General features: G+C 37.3%; 1 protein-coding gene across 7 annotated transcripts in view; it reads left to right on the top strand.

The window, feature by feature from the left end:
* Adgrb3 (adhesion G protein-coupled receptor B3) overlaps positions 1-18,722 on the top strand; it is a 720,698-nt gene that overhangs the window by 302,640 nt on the left and 399,336 nt on the right. For all 7 annotated transcript variants that reach the window (XM_063227050.1, XM_063227046.1, XM_063227047.1 and 4 more), the window contains 2 exons: positions 6,226-6,390; positions 7,315-7,479. In XM_063227050.1, the coding sequence (XP_063083120.1) occupies positions 6,226-6,390; positions 7,315-7,479 (330 nt within the window). The remainder of the gene's footprint in view (positions 1-6,225; positions 6,391-7,314; positions 7,480-18,722) is intronic.

The raw sequence follows: 18,722 nt of genomic DNA, 5'->3' as shown, positions 1-18,722 counted from the left end.
GTCGACCTATTTTTGTCTCTCTTTTTTTTAAAATCTGCTGTGCCAAATGTTTAATCTATTAAAATTTGATTAATCAAGAACTCATTTGTTGCTGTAAACAGTTTGCCTTTTTAGCTATAGAATACAAAATAGCAGTGATCTCTTAAAGGCTTTCAGCCTTGTTGAACTCACCTTTTTTCCTGAGGGGATGGATGGAGGTGAAATGCAGTTTACCCAGCTCCGTCACCTCAGTTGTCAGATGGTACTGCATTAACTCCAGCTCTTCCTAGAGGGAAAGACTGCACCCTCAGGACCCAGGAGCCAAGAAACCTCCAGAAGCATTAAAAACACCACTTTCCCAGTCAACTCATCATCCTTTTTCTGCTTTTTCCTTGATTACATTCATGGTTTGTGTTTCATAAATCCTAACGGAACACAGTTTTTTGCATTTAGAAGAAAACTCAAATTTTTAAATTACTGCTTCTGTTTCATGACTTACTATTTATCTGCTCAAGTTTTCTGTTTGTTTATGATTTGATTTTGGTAAGCCATAGGTATCCAGTAAACTGTCTTGTTTTTCTGTTTTATCTAACTTGTTAGTGTATATTTGCCTTTAATAATCACTAGTGATCCCTTGTATTTCTGTATAGTGCACTGTAATATCCACCTTTTTATCTTTAATTTACTCATTTAACTTTCCTTTTTCTTAGTTGAGCTTAGGATTTGTCTGTTTTATCTTTGTGAAGAACTGGATCTTTTTTTCACTTGTAATTTATATTTTTTAAGTCTCAAATTCAAATACTTATTGTTTTTTTTCTTCTACTAATTTTTAATGTATTTTATTCTGGCTTTTGTACATCCTTGAGAAGCAGAAAGAGATTGTTGACCTAAGATTTTCCTGCTTTTTTGATACAAGAATTTATTAATGCAAACTTTCATTTTAGTGTTGCTTTTGACGTATCACATAGGTTTGGGCTTGTTGTATCTCATTTTTATTTGTTCCAAGAAATTTTCATGTTTTCTTTTTGATTTATCCTTTGATTTGTTGCTGTTTAAAAGTAAGGCACTTGATTTACACGCATTTGTGTAGTTTTCAAAGGTTTTGTTATTGATTTCTCCTCACTCTGTTAGGATCTACAAAGATATTGAATGTATTTCATTTTCTGAGGATTGCTCCATGGCCTAACATAGTCTACCTGGAAGAATGCTCTGTGTGCTGATGGGAAGAGTGCACGTTCTGCAGCCACTGGATGAATAATATGGATGTCTGCGGGGCCCTTTTGCTTTAGTGAAGTCTGCTGTTTCTTCATTGGTTTTCTGTAGAATACAACATTGTTGAAAGTGAGGTTTTATAGTTCCAAGTTCTTACTATATTAGACTCCATCATTCCCGTTAAGTTTAGTAATATTTGCTTTACAAAAGTAAGTACTCTGATATTGGATGCATTTATATTTCAGCTCATTATTTCCTTTTTCTGAAAACTGTAGACTTTTTTTTTTTTTGACCAAGAACTCAGGACCTTGCACTTGTCAGGCAGATGCTGTGCTGCAGAGCCATATCCCCAGCCACTGGGCCCTCTCATTATGTAATACTGTAGATCGTTGTTATGTAATGCTCTCCCTTGTCTTTCTTGCTGCCTTTGATTTGAAGCCCATTTTATCTTATGTAAATATAGCTACTCCTGCTTCCTGTTGGATTCCATTTACGTGAAATATCTTATCCTGTCTCTCACTTTCAGTCTGTGCAAGTCCCGAGAGATGAAGTATTATTTTAAGCAACATATTGTTTTATCTTTAAAAAACAATACATTTGAAAAACTAGGGAGGCAGTTTTAAACAAGATTTATTTAAAGCAGTAGTTCCTGACTTTGTCTAAAACCACATTCCACATTCAACCTTGTGAAAGTAGAACACTAGTCTAACCCAGTTCAAAAAAAGGATCTTATCCTTACCTATTTGATTTGCAAAATGTCAACCTGATTCTTTATTTTTGTGTACCCTACCACCAGCCTGTCAGATCTAAATTCAGAAAATATCATGAATTCTTCCACTTCTTTCTATACCCATGAATGACCTTTAAATCCAATCTGCCATCAGCTTTATCCAGAAGAGTTTAAACCCGAGGTTTTTGCTGATACTCTTGTGTCTGTACAATCCAACAAAATTAAGTTTTAAAATACAAATTATGCCACTCTCCTCCATTGGAATCCTCTCATTTCTATACCTCTTCCTAGGTCATGTGACTGATAGGGCCTTGTAAATCATGGCTTCTGCATAGCCAGACAAGCTCATCTTCTCTTGGGTTCCCCTTTTTGTGACTTCCAGAGGCCCAGCTTCCTCTCTTCCAGAACATGAAAAGCTTTCTTAACCTCAGAGTTCTGCTCTTGCATGGAGGTTTCCCCAGTCTTTGGTCTTTAACATGCCAACTCCTAGTGATTCAGGCTCAGCTGTAGTAGTCTGTCTTCTGCTAGTGGAGCCTTTACCTAATACACTGCTCTCTTTATTAAATTGGCTTCACAACACCTCTTTCTGAAACTCTGCTTTATCCATTTGTTTACTTGCTTATCATCTGCCTACCAATAGCCACCCAGACTCGTAAGTGTAGATCCCAGTCACATCATTGTTATAGTTCCTCAGTGTCTAGAAGACAAAGACGAGTCCCATGCTCCATGCTCTGTGAATCTGATTAGCATTTTATGAGATTCTTGGTGGATTAGAGTGTTTATACTCTTATCATATCTGGTTCCTGTTTCTTAGATATAACACCAAGAACAAGGAACAATAGCATTGAAGTCTTTTTTTTTTTTTTTTTTTTTTAATTGATGGGTTTGCAGTGCTCATGGAGATCTCTCCTAGAAATGTGGGGAGTCAGCTGACCTCATAGGGCTCACACTGGGTGAGGAGGGACTCTGACTGTCTCTGTTGCCCAGCTTAGTGACACCAACTGACATGCCCAACTTGTACTCAGGGCTTATGGAGAAATGGCTCCCTCAATGCTTGGCCCCTCAGTTAGACAGTAAATAAAAAATGAAAAGTCATTCCTTCACTTCCTGGACAACCTAGATGAGTGATTATTAAAAAAAGAAAATAGATAAAGAACATGAAAAATGGTTTTTATTCTTAAATATCTCAGTATTCCTGAATGATAATGCCTATATACTACTTGTAAATGCTTGTATCGTTAAGTTAGAATTTCATTTTCACTCCTCAAAATTTTCCTGTTATGCATTTTTCCCATTCAGTAAGATGACATCTCCTGAAATAAGTGGGGGCTGATGTCCTTAAAAAGAATACAATAAATAATGATTCTTTCAAGTTGTAATGCAAAAATGCAAAAAAAAAAAAAAAAAAAAACAACTTACATTGACACTAAAGAAATCTTGTTGTGTATGTAGAATTTCCCTCCTTTTTCTGACTTCTTAAGTTTCTGGTTTTATGTTAACTTGTTTTTAGCACATCTGGGACTATGTATTGAATTTTTATATTACATTTTATCCTGAGGTTTTTTTGTCTTCTCTTGTTATACCGAATTAGTTACTTTGTCAGGGCAATTCTTGCATAACAGTGTTGAATGTTTAATAAAAACACTTTCCAGTTCTTGGTATAAAATTCAACGGCCAAAACATTCATTTGATGCATCTCAGTGTCACTTACTTCTTTTTTGTGAATGGCTTTGTAAACAAAAGCATTCACTTCTCATATCATGTTTTGATTTTTGATTATGTTTAACCTCGAATTATCTCTCAGATTTCGAACAGCAACTCAATTTTGAATTTCAGATAAAGCATAGGATATGTATATTGTCAAAAGGACTGAGAGGCTATTTTTATGAATGTGTGAATTTAAAGTCTTGAAATCATTTTGTTATTGTCACATGGTTTTGTTTTGTTTTTAACTAATGTGGAAGCAAAGCCATCTTTCAGAAAAATCTAAAGAAACAAACAAATCTCTTTTACAGAAAGATATTCTCATGTGGCCTAATCTAATTTTTTTAGCAAGATCTTTCTTGTTCTTTATAGAAATGAGGTGCCCTGCTAACATATCATCTCCAAAATGTTCACATTTGACTTGCTATTTCTAGGTGCCATCTTTGCTGCAGACTTAACCTCCTTTGTTTGCATATATAACTGCTGCAATCAAAATGAAATCCAAAAGTTACTTCAACTCAGAATATTTAAGGGCATCGCATGTTTCTTTTAGTAACTTACATTAATTAGGCTGGCATCCCTGAACTCCTCTGCTTTTTCTATTTTGTAACTACGTTAGTAATGTGTAAACCTGTACATTCTTTTGCCAAGTAGATTGCAAAATGTAAGTCATAAATCATATTTCTTATAAACTCTTTTCTAATTGCTTAGAATGCTGATGGTTCATAATGAAGGCTCAATAAGTATTATCTTTGAAAAGCAAAATTCTGAAATGAAAAATGCACTCACATTTAAAGTCAAAATAGAGTGTGAATGGGTAATTTAAAGTGTTCTATTGATTCACTAGAATTTTGACTTTTGGCTGGAATTATTTTACAGCTAATAATATACTTTTAATAAAGTGAGAAATTAACATTACATGAACAGATTAGTTACACTGGCATTTTGTGGTCTCTTTAACCATACAAAGTATTTATTAAGTGTAGCTAGATACCTATTAAACACTTCTTTTTAATAGCTACATGTAAGGCTGAAATTAGGTTGAAAGTACTTACTTATATTCTGCCAGGCTTTTTCATGTGTTGTGATGGGTTTTCACAGTGACAACAGCTTGTATCAAATTTTGGATTTATACTGAATTCTCTTTTACCTGTGATCAAAGTGACCAAGAAACATGGAATGATATTGGAAAATGTAAACAGCCATAGAAGAGTCAATTTCTATGCTACTTTGTGCATTTTAACATAGTAAATATTTTTGGTTGACTCTTTTGCTTAATTCTGTCTTGTGGCATTTGCCTTTGTCCTCTATTGGTGATTTTCCTTTGTCTTAAATTACCCAAATCTCACCATTCTAATGTAATTACTTCCTACACAGTTGTGGTTTGTCCTGTGAAAGCGAGAATACTTTATGTGTCATGTTAAGATGCTTTTGACATTGGCCTTTATTTACTTATTTGTATGTGTACTGGACTAAATTTTATGCTTTTGAAGTTGAGATTTACATACTTTATTTCTCTATCTCTCATTAACACCTATGAGTGTCTCATACCAACTCCTAGCAAACATTTCAATAAGTAAACAGATAAATGGATCTCAAACTCAGAGAGACAAGTCAAGTTCCAGAGTCCATATTAATAAATTCTAGTCATCAGATGGTTGATTTCTGGGAAACGCTTGGACCTCCTCTCTGACTCTTCCCTAAATTGTTCCTTCAGACGTTCCTCCCACTGTGCCTTCCTGTTGGCTTTCTAATCTCCCCCAAGACACTTCATTACTGCCTTTTTATGCAAGCTTCTCCCCCAATTCTTCCATACTACTTTTTCTAATTTGAGCTAGATCCTATCATAGCATCTCCTGTTTAAACCCTCCTAGTGACATGAGAATAACTGCCCAAATTCTCAACCCTGCTAACACAGTGCTACACAATGTGGCCTCTGCCTTTTTACCAACCTCTTCTGCCACCCCTCTACCCAGTTCTCCACACTCCATCCACATGGCCTTTGTCTAGATCCTACAAGTGCTCCTGTGTCCTCTTGCCAAGGCTCTTTGTGTACCCTTGTGCAGAGCAGAGTTCAGAAGGACTTCCTCATTATCTGCAAGGCTTGCCTGAAGGGTCAGTTTATCAAGGAAGACTCACAGTCCCTCTGAGCTCTTAACTCATGGTGTCCTGAAATTGTCCTTTGCAGCACACTATATAAACAATTCATTTTGCCTGTAATGCTTGTTTGTAGGTGTTCCTGCTCTGGAAAATGAGCTCTGTGATGCGTCGCTCAGTGTTTATTCTGTTTACTCTTCTGTGTCCTAATGCTCAGCTCAAAGCCTCCCATATATGTGTTTGAAAAAATAGGGGAATCAAGGTACATAGGAGAGAGATAGAGAAAAGGAAGAGAGAAGGGAGGGATGAAGGAAAGAAGGAGTGAGAAATAAGACAGCGGTAGTTTCAGAGCAGTAATGTCTTGTGCCAAAGCGTTCTTCCATGCCAACATGGAGAATTCTTTGACTGGCACGTGTCTTCAGGGCCCTCTACACTGCCTGCACGGTCTTCTCACTGGAACATCTGTTCACACCAGCTTGCTCTCTGTCTTTTTGCTTTGCTAGTTGATGGACAGTGGCAGGAGTGGAGTTCCTGGAGCCAGTGCTCAGTGACGTGCTCTAATGGGACCCAGCAGAGGAGCCGGCAGTGCACTGCAGCGGCCCACGGAGGCTCGGAGTGCCGCGGGCCCTGGGCAGAAAGCAGAGAGTGCTACAACCCGGAGTGCACAGGTACGGAGCTGCTGTAGTAGTGGAGGGGCCCGACGCACCAGACACACACAGTGACCAGAGGGTTGCATGTCAGATGTGATCAAAAACACGGCAAAGTTTTAAATTTTTAAAAATTTCTACGGTAAAAGACATATTGTCATTAACCCCCTTGTTACTTCCTCCTTTTGAAGACACTTATCCTATCCTTCTTGCCACTTTCTGAAGCCATTCTGAAAGTCTTGCTTCATGAGTATGTTTAGTTTTGCTATTGTGGCTACCTTGATATCCCAAATCCATGAAAAAATCACCTTTTGTGGACAATTGTGACATTGAGGAAAAGTCAGAAGATGAAGGGTACTGGGTCAGGTATACAGAGTGGATGAGGCCTCATCCTAAACCTTTTAGGATCCTCCTCCGGGTTGCCTGACACTCAGCCACAGAATTCCATATATATATATATAAAATAATACCTCAAAAACACACAAAAGAAGATTTCCAAAACTGCTTCAGAACGAGGAAAAGAATGGCGGGATAGGTATGTGGAAGCAGGAGAGAGGATTCTGAGAAGGGCTGGTGGTGATGTCTTACTGGAGACTTTGATCACACCATGTATTTTGTATGAACATAGTTGATTATTCTGCTCTATATCATAGTAATAAAGAGAATTCAGAAGACAGAAAGAATGCACAGTTAAATTCATGACATTTAGCACAGAACTTGCACTTTTTACAGGTAAGATTCAGTGATGTGTATTTGAAGACTCAGGCACAGGTATATAAGCACCTACTCATCACTCTGCCCTGCATCTGACCAGTAAGTCCAATGTTTGAGTAGTGTTTATTTCTAAAGGTTAACTGAGGAACAGTAAAGAAAGGTAGAGCTCTCAGACTGCAGTAGAAAGTGTGCCGTGGACAGGTACCACTGATGAGGACACGTTTCTTTCAGCCAATGGGCAGTGGAATCCATGGGGCCACTGGAGCGGATGTTCCAAGTCCTGTGACGGCGGCTGGGAAAGGCGGATGAGGACCTGTCAGGGGGCGGCGATCACCGGGCAGCAGTGCGAAGGGACAGGCGAGGAAGTCAGAAGGTGCAGTGAGCAGCGGTGCCCTGGTACGTGTGAGCGGAAATTATCCCCATGTAAATGCTTGTGACCCGAATAAATAGGATTCAAGATATCATTAGTAAGGGAAGGAGTCCTCAGTGAAAGGACTGCTGGTGATAACTGGACATCATTTAGCTTTCTAGAATTCATGGGATTTCCTCTCATGATTTGTGGTGAAATAGTTGCATAAGACTTAAGTTACTTGTTGCAAAAGGACAGCTCAGAAGAGTCTGAGCTCAGAAGCTCAGCTAAGACTGGGCTTGCTTTAAATTAGGTTATTTTTTCCTATTATTTTACAAAACATTTGCTTATTGAGAATACAACACTAATTGCCTTACACGGTATATATGAAAAATATAAAAATGTGTTAGATAGCTAAAAAAACAAAGGTATGATGTTGAAATTCAGACTCTTTTAAGTACTATTGTAAATTAATGTCTTCCTGATGACCTTGGATATCTTCATTAACTTGTCCTTGCTACAGTTTCCACTATACAGGGAAATTGCTATGAGGGACACATTTTACAATGAAAACATAATCTTTGTTACTAGTGAAAGAGTTAAAGTGCTGCTATATTAAAATTTTTATATGTAAGTATAGGAAAGAATATGGGGTCAGAATTGTGCAGACTATGGAGCAGATTATAGTACTTCTGAAGATCATTTAGAAGAACTTTTTCAAATAATATGTACATCCCATTAAATATTGACACACTGAGATCATAGGCAGTAAAAACCACAATTTTAAGATGACATGAGGGGAAACTGTTGCAGACTTACTGAAAAGGTGATGATAGTCAGACAGCAAGGGAGGGCTGATGTCAGAGAACCCAGCTGTCCAGGTACTCACCTGTCTGTGTGAGCTGCCTGCCTGCTCTGGCTAGGGAGGTGGTGGAGAGAGTAGATGATGCTAGCTGTAGCTTATTGGGATGCTCTTCAGCTCTGAAAGCAATGCATTTCTGTCTCTAACATGACAGCATCAATTTAGAATCCAGTGTATTGTAAGAGAGAGGCAAAGTCAAAACTTGGTATTTCCATGTAATTAAAATTCTAATCATTTTCCACAGCTCCAAATTAATCACACTAGCAGAAATAAGACTTTAAGAGTACCAATAACTAGCTTGAATTTAAGATCTAGAATTGTCTTGCTACCTCTTCAGGCCACATGAATTCAGAGTGATAAGAGGTGAACAGCAAGCAATATTGGATAAGGATACCTACGCAGATTAGCTCTGTGGAATTCTTCCTGTGCTGCCTAAGTAAGAAGAAGCATAAACAGAAATGCTCATTTTGCCCGGGGAGAAATTTCACTGGAACAAGGCAGCATGATTAAACAAGACCCTTTTAGGATGTGAAGTTATCTAAACTAGTCTTAGCATTAGCATACTGAGTCTCTTAACTTGTCTTTTAAGAACTGTCTTTCATTCACTAATATGGAGTTGGGATAGCTCTGCTGCAGTCAGATTTACAAAGATTGCCACCTGCTGTTTGGAAAACATTTTACAAAGCTGTTTATAAAAAAAGCTACTATACCTTATTTGCTAAGTTTATTTGCCGATTTTCATGATTTAAGGCAGGTTTAAAAATTGTCAATTAAATCTCAAGACACTTTTTATATAACACCATGTATTTTTCAATATTATCAACCTTTTCATTTTATGTTTGTCAATAATATGGTTTGAAAAGAAACAAATTGTTTACAAGTATGTAATTTCATAGTTAAAATTAAATCTTGAGTGAGTTTAATATTTTGTGAGCTATTGCTTATATAAAGGCAACTACTATATATATATATATATATATATATATACACACACATAAAAATATACATATATGCATATATCTCCAGTTTATCATATCTTAGTGTAATTCTAATGTAATATAAATTGCATCATCCACCAAAGTCTCTAATGACTTAATTTTTTTCAAAATGCTTCTACTTCAATAGAGTGTAAATTTTTTATCAAAATAAATAGCTTGTTTGTATTTATTTATTATATTTTTATATGCAGTCATATTATTTTATAAAGCAGCAGCATTTATAAATAACTGAGTTTTACACAGTGGAATTGATGGGTACACTGAGTCTCACCCTACATCATTTCTTCTTGAATTACTTGTGTACTGTTTCTAATTATAACCACTTTAAATTGTAACAACTTTCAATATTCCTTAACATTTACTGAGGTATTTTTCTCTTTGTCAATAACAAAGCCCCAACAAATGTTTCTTTTAGAAAATGAATTTTTCACATTATTTTTAGCCCTGTTCATTTTTAATGTTTTGTCAGATTTCTTCATACAGCAATTATTTATCTTTCTGCTTCACTTGATTTGAATACAAACAAATGAATCAAATTTGTCAAGAGACCTCCTGTTGTCAAAAAGAACAAATACATATACTTTGCACAAGTAATGAAAAATAATTAGTAATCATCAAGACTTAATAAAGGCTCTTCTTATGTCTACTCAAAGTGGAAAATAACAAGATTTGCCCATCAAAATTAGGATTGTCCTTTATGGGAAAATGGATAATATAAAAATATTAAAACAGTATTCTTTGTTTTTATAAAAGAATTGCACAGATGAAGGATTTATTCAGGAAAAATTCTGTTGGGAAATAAAATACCTACAGGGAAAATAATTATGTGTTCCAATTTTTAAACTGATCAAACTCACCAAGTAATGACTTCATTTATCTCGATGTCATTTCAAACTTTGAAGGTTAGAGGGTTAAAATGGCAGAATGGTGCTCTTCCTGGTTTTATGACTCAGCTATATTTTAAGCTTCTTTTTACCAATATTTGCCAAATTAATATTATTCAGAGAGCAAATGTTATTGCTGTGCTCATCTAAGTTGACTTTTGGCTTCTTGGGGACCTCCTTGATATTTCTAGAGGGAGGGCTGTCTTACTTTGTTTTTGGTTCAGTTTGTTTTAGTTTGGTTCAGATTGGTTTGCAGTCCTGGGGATTGAAGGTTCATTATTTTAGTCATTAATTATTTAGTTAGGATTTAAAGTTTGCAGCTCAATATGGTACTTAATTTGTAAATAAAAGTCGTTTTTTGGAATCAGATTTTTTAATATCTAAAAAGACTGCAGGTTGAGTGTTTCCAAGAAACTTTTATATCAAATATGTAGTAATTACTGGGATGTTTTTGTGTAAATATTTATACCAAAGGAAGGTAGCAGTTGTGCTGGTAATGTAACACATATCTTAAACATTGTAATATGCTTGTATTGAATTTGGCAGAGTGTAGTTGTCATGGTTACCTTTCTCTCATGGTTAGAACAAAATACCTGGCACCCAAAATGAAGAAAGGAAAAGTTTATTTATCTCAGAGTTTGTGGAGGTTTCAGTCCATAATCATCTGCCTCCACGCAGGGCTGCATAGCACCAGGGCAACGCTTCAAGGCAGCAGCCAGAGAAAAAGAAGGGAAAACCAGTCTCTTCTTTGCCTTTACATTATAAGCAGGCTACCTCCAATCCAGGGCCTGTGTAGCAATCACACCACCTTTGTGCCTTCCTCTTGCACAGGCTGAGGATATTTACATAGTAAAGATCCTGGCTCTCTGCTGAGTTTCTTAAATTCCTAAACTTCTCCAGTTGACACAGTGTATTAACCATAAGAATAGTACAGTGACATATTAAGGGTGAGTACCCATACCACACCCCTCAGTCTTCCAGTCTGTAAGTGGTTGTTCCCTTGTCTCTGTAAGGTTGTTTACTAATACAGTTTCTTCTTCTCTGGATACCTAAAGTTCATTTGTGAGTAACTTATATATATATATATATATATATATATATATATATATATATTTTTAGCTTAGCTTCACTCAGAAGAATCACTAACATTGCTTAATTTGTGTATCTTTTTAGAATATCTCCTCTCATTGTTACAAGCAGTGTGTACCTAGGTATCATTCTCAGAGCTTCTTGAAATAAATGCCTGAGCCAGGACCCGGTGATTCGGACTCAGTGGATATAGCTCCGGGCTAAGAACTTGTCTTCCTCTTAGCCTCCACATCATGGTAGCACCCCATTCACAAACCATTTCTTGGCTTATAGTTGTCTCTTATAGCAAAATAATGGCAGTAATAGCAATAATAATGCAGTAACATTAACAAAAAACAGAGTACAGCCCTCTACCTCTGCTCCAGTGGAGAGACTTGAGATATTTCCTCCACAAGTTAGCAAACTTTATTTTATTTATACTTTTCACAAACCACAAGGAATTGTTTCTGCAATCTGTTGATAGTGAAAACATGGTCCCTCCTATAAACTTAGGCAAGCAGGGGACATTTGGGGGACAGTGGTGTCAGAGAAGAGAGTGAGGTTTTAACCCATATTGGCTCATGTGCACCTCAGGTCTGCATTATTGGAGTGGTGAATTAATCACTCCAGTAGAGCTATTTTGTCTTTGGTAGAGACAAATGTAATAAATTTGATAAATTAGACACATTTACACTGTGTGCATCCCTGCATTTAAAGTTGAAAGGCAATCATTGTTAGAACTCCAATATAGTCGGTATAAAATGTGCATTTTTCTTATGTAAGGAGATAACTGCTGCTCTCCTTCAAAGTATTTGAGCACAAGCAGGCACCGATTTACCTTCTTTATCACTGAGCAGTTCACTCACATAGAATGATTAAAGTTCTTTTTCCAGTGGAATTGCTATTATTTTCCTCAACTAGATGATATGAATCTCAAAGAATCATGTTACTGTCAGGTGAGTGCTTTAAAGTTAAGCATTTGCACTGCGTAGTTTTGGACATTGCAAATTACATCACACTGTTCACACCAGTTGTTCATCTAAAATCAGAGTTCAGTGTTGACAGTAGGTGGCACTACGCATTGACTTCTTACTTCCTATATGTTCTGTTTGTTCTTACCAAGTAACCATAGTTGTATTTCAAAATGCAGAGAAATAAATCAGAACTCGAACGTATTTTGTAGGTGAGAGAGGCCACATGTGGCTTACTAAATATTTTAAATAATGACCAATCCCCACCCTTGCATGAGTTTTATTATCTAACCCAATTCTGCAGCAAAATTCCTGACTTTTATGGGCAGAATTTAGGAGCAAACACTGACATCTAAAAGCAGCAGCGTATATACCAAATAGCACAGCATGTTCTTTATTCAAACGTGTTGCTATGGAGATAATTATTGTCATAATTTGTCTTATCAGATTGCTCATCAAATGAGAATTTGAGAAAACTGTCTCAGCTTTTTCCATGGTAGGGACTTAAAAAAATAACACAGTGTAACCTCGTTTTACCCTATCTTGTCCAATTTAGACGTGTTTGGTAATGTGTCCATCATTTTCAAGTTGAAAGGAAGGTAAAGAAGCACTTAATACTGTTTCTTTTATTTCTTCCAATTCCAGTTGGTTTCATAATAAGAAACATATTTTGGGAACCACTTAATTATGTTAATATTAAGGACATTTAAGTTATTTTTTAAAAATTTTTGAAGTTAATTCATATAACTCCTTTTGGGGTCCAGTGCCCTTCTAAGACCAAAATATACACTCTTGACATTTCTCACTCCCATTTATTTGCCATCCCTTTATGTCCTGAAATGGGCATGACATTAGGATTCTGCCCAGGACTGTGCTCCTAAGTGCCCTGTCTCTTTCCATCACCTCTTTGAGAAACTCGCACAAATCCGTACCTGTATGCCTACTCTCACTAATGACTCGTAAACCTTTCCTACATGGTTATCAACTCAGAGTGGGATTTTTCTGGTCACCAAATGCCCTCCTTCATTTAGGAGGTTTTTGGTTCTCAGGGTCTTTTTCTGCTGGTAGATTACAATTCACCAAGTTTCCTTCCTCAGTGGCCCCACTGTTTCTTCTCCCTGCAACCACTAGGAGAGCAATGCAGCATGAACAGCTTAGAGTAATGAGTCCAAAAGAGTTCAAGTTTGAGCTCAAGGTCCTCATCTATAAAACAGAAGTAACGCATAGTACAAGGAATTTCAAGAATGTAATGATAAAATACTGTAGCTAAGTAGGATCATTAAATGACAGTTCATGAACATTTTATCTCTTAATTATATGATTATCTTCTAGTCACATCTTCTAATCTCTTTTGAACAGGTTTGTCTGTTTATTGTCTTCTGTTCATGCTTTGGTCATGTGACTCACTTATACCACAAAATGACATGGTTTCTTATTACTCACCAATTTGATACCAGGACTGTTGAGATTTTAGTATCCCATCTAAGCTCTGTTAGCTTTATAATATTATTTCTCTTCAATGTTTCTAAATATGTATTACTGATAATATATATATAATAAAAGCAAGCAAGATTTGGTCTCTATTTCCTGACCACAGGGTGCACATTGTCTATTAATGCTACTGCTTGTGCTGTTATCCATTTGGACTTCCTCAGGGTCCCTGCCCTATCCCATCTCTGTCTTTTGACCTAATAGCATCTTAAGAGCCCATCCATTAAAGATTCTTCTCCTCAGAGTCTTATAAGTTCCTTCATGTGGGAACTCTGATATTCTTGACTTGTGCTCTCATTGTTACCTATTACTAGTACATATGATTATATATCAGTTAGCTAGAATTCTAACTCATTGCAAATGAGCAATGTATTTTCAAACTTTCATATTTTCTACTCTGTGATAAGCCTAGCTGACAATAATAGTAAGTACCTGATCTTTTAAATATTTTTATTTCTTATCATAAATACTTTGAAGGAAATAATAAAGACATTTGTGTAAAAGCATGTAAATACAAATGTTTCAAGGCTATGATGTTAATGCCTTATATTATATGATTTTCTTTTATCCTTTGAAAATTCTGTTAATTAGATGAAATTATTTATTAGATCAACATTTTTATCACATATACAGTTTTTATTTTGTACTTACAATTTGTAGTATGATATTTCTTCCTTTAGAAATGAACAACTGAGATACTGGAGGAAGACAAATATGGAAGCTTCTGTAACAGTTGGTCAGTTTTGTCAACCTGAGTCCACCTTATTCTTTTAGGCCAGAGCTCCTCATAGCTTTTCCCAGTTGCCTGTCATGCTGAGACTGGTCCACGTGTCCCTGAGGCTTTAATGCAGCTGAAATGACAGAGCTTTTGTGGCTTGTGACCTCCAGTCTCAAGCCTCAAAGTTACCATTTTCTATTGTTCTATAACTAGCAAGGCTAAGGAAGAGTGATCCTTATCTGTTCCTAAAATAATATGAAAAGACAGGTAAAAAATTTCCACAAAATATCGAGTGCATTTTATTGTCAAACTTAGTGTAACTAAAATTCGTACATAGTAACTGAGAATTTGTCTTTCTCGTTGCTAGGACACAGTTCTCAACACCCAAAAGTTAAAGGATGAAAGATTTCTTTGAGCTCACTGTTTGTGGATGTTTAAATCCATAGTGAGCTGGCTCGAAAGCAGGGCAGCATGGCAGAAGCAAAACAGTCCGTGTCAGGGCAGACAGGACACAGCAGCAGTCATGAGCCTTCTTTTCTCCTTTATTCAATTTAAAATACTGTAATGTAAACTTCCCTGAAGCTGGCTTAGTTGTTGACAGTAGACCTACCACCTCCTCACTGAGGGACCTTAGGCTGCACTACCTGCATCTCTCTACTTTGATTTTCTGCTGCTTAATATGAAGATAATAACTGTGTTCATTCCATAGGGCTGTTACAAGAATTGATGAACTAAAGATGTGCACTTAGAAAATGTATATCACTGAAATAACTGCACTTTAGTACAACTTAAGGCAGAAAACAACATTTTATATATAAGGACTACTAGGATGAAATATACTTTTGTACATTCATTTTCCCCAGACCTTTGCAGGACGGGCAAGTTCTACCTCTTAAGTATTTGAGAGCTATAAGTCCTGTGAGCACAGGTAGTAGGTTTATCTCAAATATCTCTGTGTCCCCAGCATAGGGAATTCAAAAGGCATAACAATTTCCAATTTGCCAGCAAATAAAATTTCAAATGCAGGGTCATGAGTAGTACTTTTTTTTAAGTACTTTTTAAAAATCCAGTTCTCCACTTTAGAATCAGTTTCTCTTTAATGCTGAAATTGTAGCATATGAGGTAAAAACTAATTTTTCACATTGCATTGATTTCAGTCCTGTATAATTTCAGCTATTTTTAAGAGATGGAAAATCAGTTTGAATAGATTAACAGCTCTTCACTAGATAATTGTTACCTTGTTTTAAGGGAGCACACTAACTACATGCTTGTGACTTCAGGGACAGTTACATGTCACAAATGAGTTTTTATGTCTTTGCACTAGTAATAGCAAACAATAAGATCTTTCAGCTGATGAACAGAGCTAGTATTCTATTTTGCTACAGCATAAAAATACAAGTCGCCTTCATATTCGTGCATAATATACTTTTATTTTGAGCACATGACCAGAGTTAATTACGTATTTTCTAATTTCCAGTATATACATAGGGAGCATGAAAAATAACTTCATACAGATCTCTGTAGTTTCTATTTCTCTCCTGAGCTGTGAGGTTTTGGAGCATTTTTTGTTGTTGTTTTCCTTGTTTCCCACAGAACCTAGATGTGCTCAGATCTCAAAGGCAAAACCATTGTCAGCATGTCTTCTGGCAAGCCTTGTCTTCTCACATCTAGTAGCTCAGCTTGGGACCAGCACGCTGGCCATTCTTCCTGGAAACCTGAGTCCTGTGTGTTGTTTCTCAGTCTTCCTCACCTCTGACGTCCCCACCTCTGTCATATGGGGGAGCGAGCCCATCTTACTTCTTAAACAGATGTCAAATCTCCCCGCCACGTCCTGTCGCTCATTTCCTGGGCTTTCTCCTGCACTTGTCATGTCATTTAGATTATGCTAGCTTTGCCTTCGCTCGCACTTTCTCCAAATGGCAAACACAGCGTTTAAAACGTAGCATCGTTCCCTTGTTTTTAAAATAAATTCAGCCTCCTGGGTTACCACATGTGTCACCCCTCCTGCCCCTGCAGATACTCGCCTTTGTGCAGCCCCAGCTTTCCCTTCTGTCCCATCTGAAACATCCCCACTTCTTGGATGGAACTTCTTTTCTTGGCCCCTTGTCCTTCCCAAAGTGATTCTCGAGGAACACTTTTCCCTCCTTCCTTAGTAAACCACCATTTATCATTTCACCTCAGTTCAGATGTCCCTTCTAGAAACCCTTTGCTGACAAGCTCTCCAAGATGTCCTCATAGAGCATCCAGAGCTCTGCAGATCACGGTTGGCATTCTACTGAAATGAAGTTTTCCTCACGACTGTCCCCTGACCATCCTGCAACTGGAGAGACCTTCAATGTGCTGATATATACTGTTTAGCCAGTGGGATATACTGGGACCTCAGGAAATATTTGTTGAGCAAACAAATTACATAAGTGACACTAAGAGGAACACACAAAGGTTCTTAGTATTAGGGACATCTGAAATTTAAGATGAAAAAAACTTGCAATTTTAATATGCAGGCTGTTTCGTGATATGAGCATTAATTGGCCCATTTTCTTAAATATTTTTAAGTGAGAATCTTCAAAGGATGTTAAGTCACTTTTGATGAAATATTTAAAAACAGCTGTGGGACTTGACTTTAATACTAAAAAGAATCTTGGGTCAATTTGCAACTTTTCATCTTTGAGTTCCCTGTCACCTTTCTTTTCTATCACTTGTATGTTGGGTTTCTGTCTCCAAGAAGTATGCAGAAGCCAGGCAACCCAGTTGCAATTCTAGCACTCTGGAAAGGCTGAGGCAGAAAAAAGCACAAGTTCAAGACCAGCCAAAGCAACCAAGAGAGATTCAGTCTCAAAATAAAGCATAGAGAACAACTGGGAAGTATAACTCAGTGTGAAAATGCTACTTTCAATCGTGGTACTGCCAATAAGTAAATAAGTAAATAAACAACTAATCTAAAAAATAAAAACACACTAAATCAAAGTCTTCATGCATTTACAATAGGGCAGAATATAATCTATTGACTTTCCTGGGTTTTAAAATGTGTTGATTTTTCTTTGCTTCGCTTTTTCTGATTGTAGGGAGATGATATAGCTATTAAGTGAGTTGATTATTGAATACTGCTGAGTATCATGGTTGACTGAGGAGAGCTACTATTCACCCAAACTGTGCCTCACACAGAATTAGGGTGCATGTAGGGCACATGACACAGTCCTAAACAGGGCCCCAGAGCATCTTACTAAGTCTTACAGAGCCCTCCATCACCTATTCTGATCCAACCTGATATCCTACCTCTTTTGACTGATTTTTAGTGTAACTGTAGAAGCTATTCTGTCTTTGTTCCTCTAAGTGGAGTGACTGCCAGACCATTTTTGTACAACACATACAGACACACACAAATACATGCATACACACATACACACGCACACACATGCAACTGTCCTCTGCATTGTGTGGGATCATCTTCATTTTCTCTGTTAGCTTCAGAACTGACATAATTGAAGACTAGATCTTCTAGCCAGAGGAGGCAAACAAATGAGCAAACTAGAAAAAAGTATACGTAGACACAAGGTGACAGCCAGATGCTCTGAGACAGAAAAATCAGGGAAGGAAGTGTTTGAAGAGCAGTTCAGGGACTCACTGAGAATATGAGATTGAACTTTAAAGGAGGTGCAAATATGCGCTGTGCAGATTTCTGAGAAGGTACCTGGGCACAAAGATGAGAGTGTGAACTCTGAGGTGAACGCCTGCCTAGAAGACAGCGTGGGACATAAAGAGAGCCTGGTTGAAGGACTTCTTAAAGCCCATTTAATATCATTCTTACATGAAAAGAAGATATTTATTTTACCTCCAATAAGATGCCTTTAAGAAAAATTATGCATGGACCCATATTTCCAGCAGATAGTTACTACTATTGCGGACCTTGCTCTCAGACCTCCTCAGTTTCAGCTGTTGGCCTAGTGAAGGTTTCACCCTGCTGGCCCAGTGGTACCATGAAGTGGTCAGCGTGTACCAGGAGCAGTCACTCTGCTGGCCCAGTAGTGCCATCTAGTGATCAGCGTGTACCAGGCAAGTCACCTTGCTGGCCCAGTGTGCTGTCTAGTAGTCAGCACATACCAGGAGCAGCCATTTTGACGGGCTGGGGGGAGCAGGGAGGCGGGGCGAGGAGCAGGACAGCCCCATGCAGAACAGCCCTTGAGGTGAAGAGCTGTTCAAGACCCCACTCCAAGGGGGAAATGAAGGCACGCACTGTGCTAGCTAGTATTTCATTGGTCTCTCCCGATAGAATCAGGAAAGACTAGAAGCTACAGAGACAA

The sequence above is a fragment of the Cavia porcellus genome, unplaced genomic scaffold, assembly GCF_034190915.1.
Source record: "Cavia porcellus strain 051 isolate PalLab524CR breed Dunkin Hartley unplaced genomic scaffold, mCavPor4.1 scaffold_16, whole genome shotgun sequence".
Taxonomy (NCBI): Eukaryota; Metazoa; Chordata; class Mammalia; order Rodentia; family Caviidae; genus Cavia; species Cavia porcellus.
Note: the sequence above shows the minus strand (reverse complement) of the source record. Positions and strands in the feature narration are given on the sequence as shown.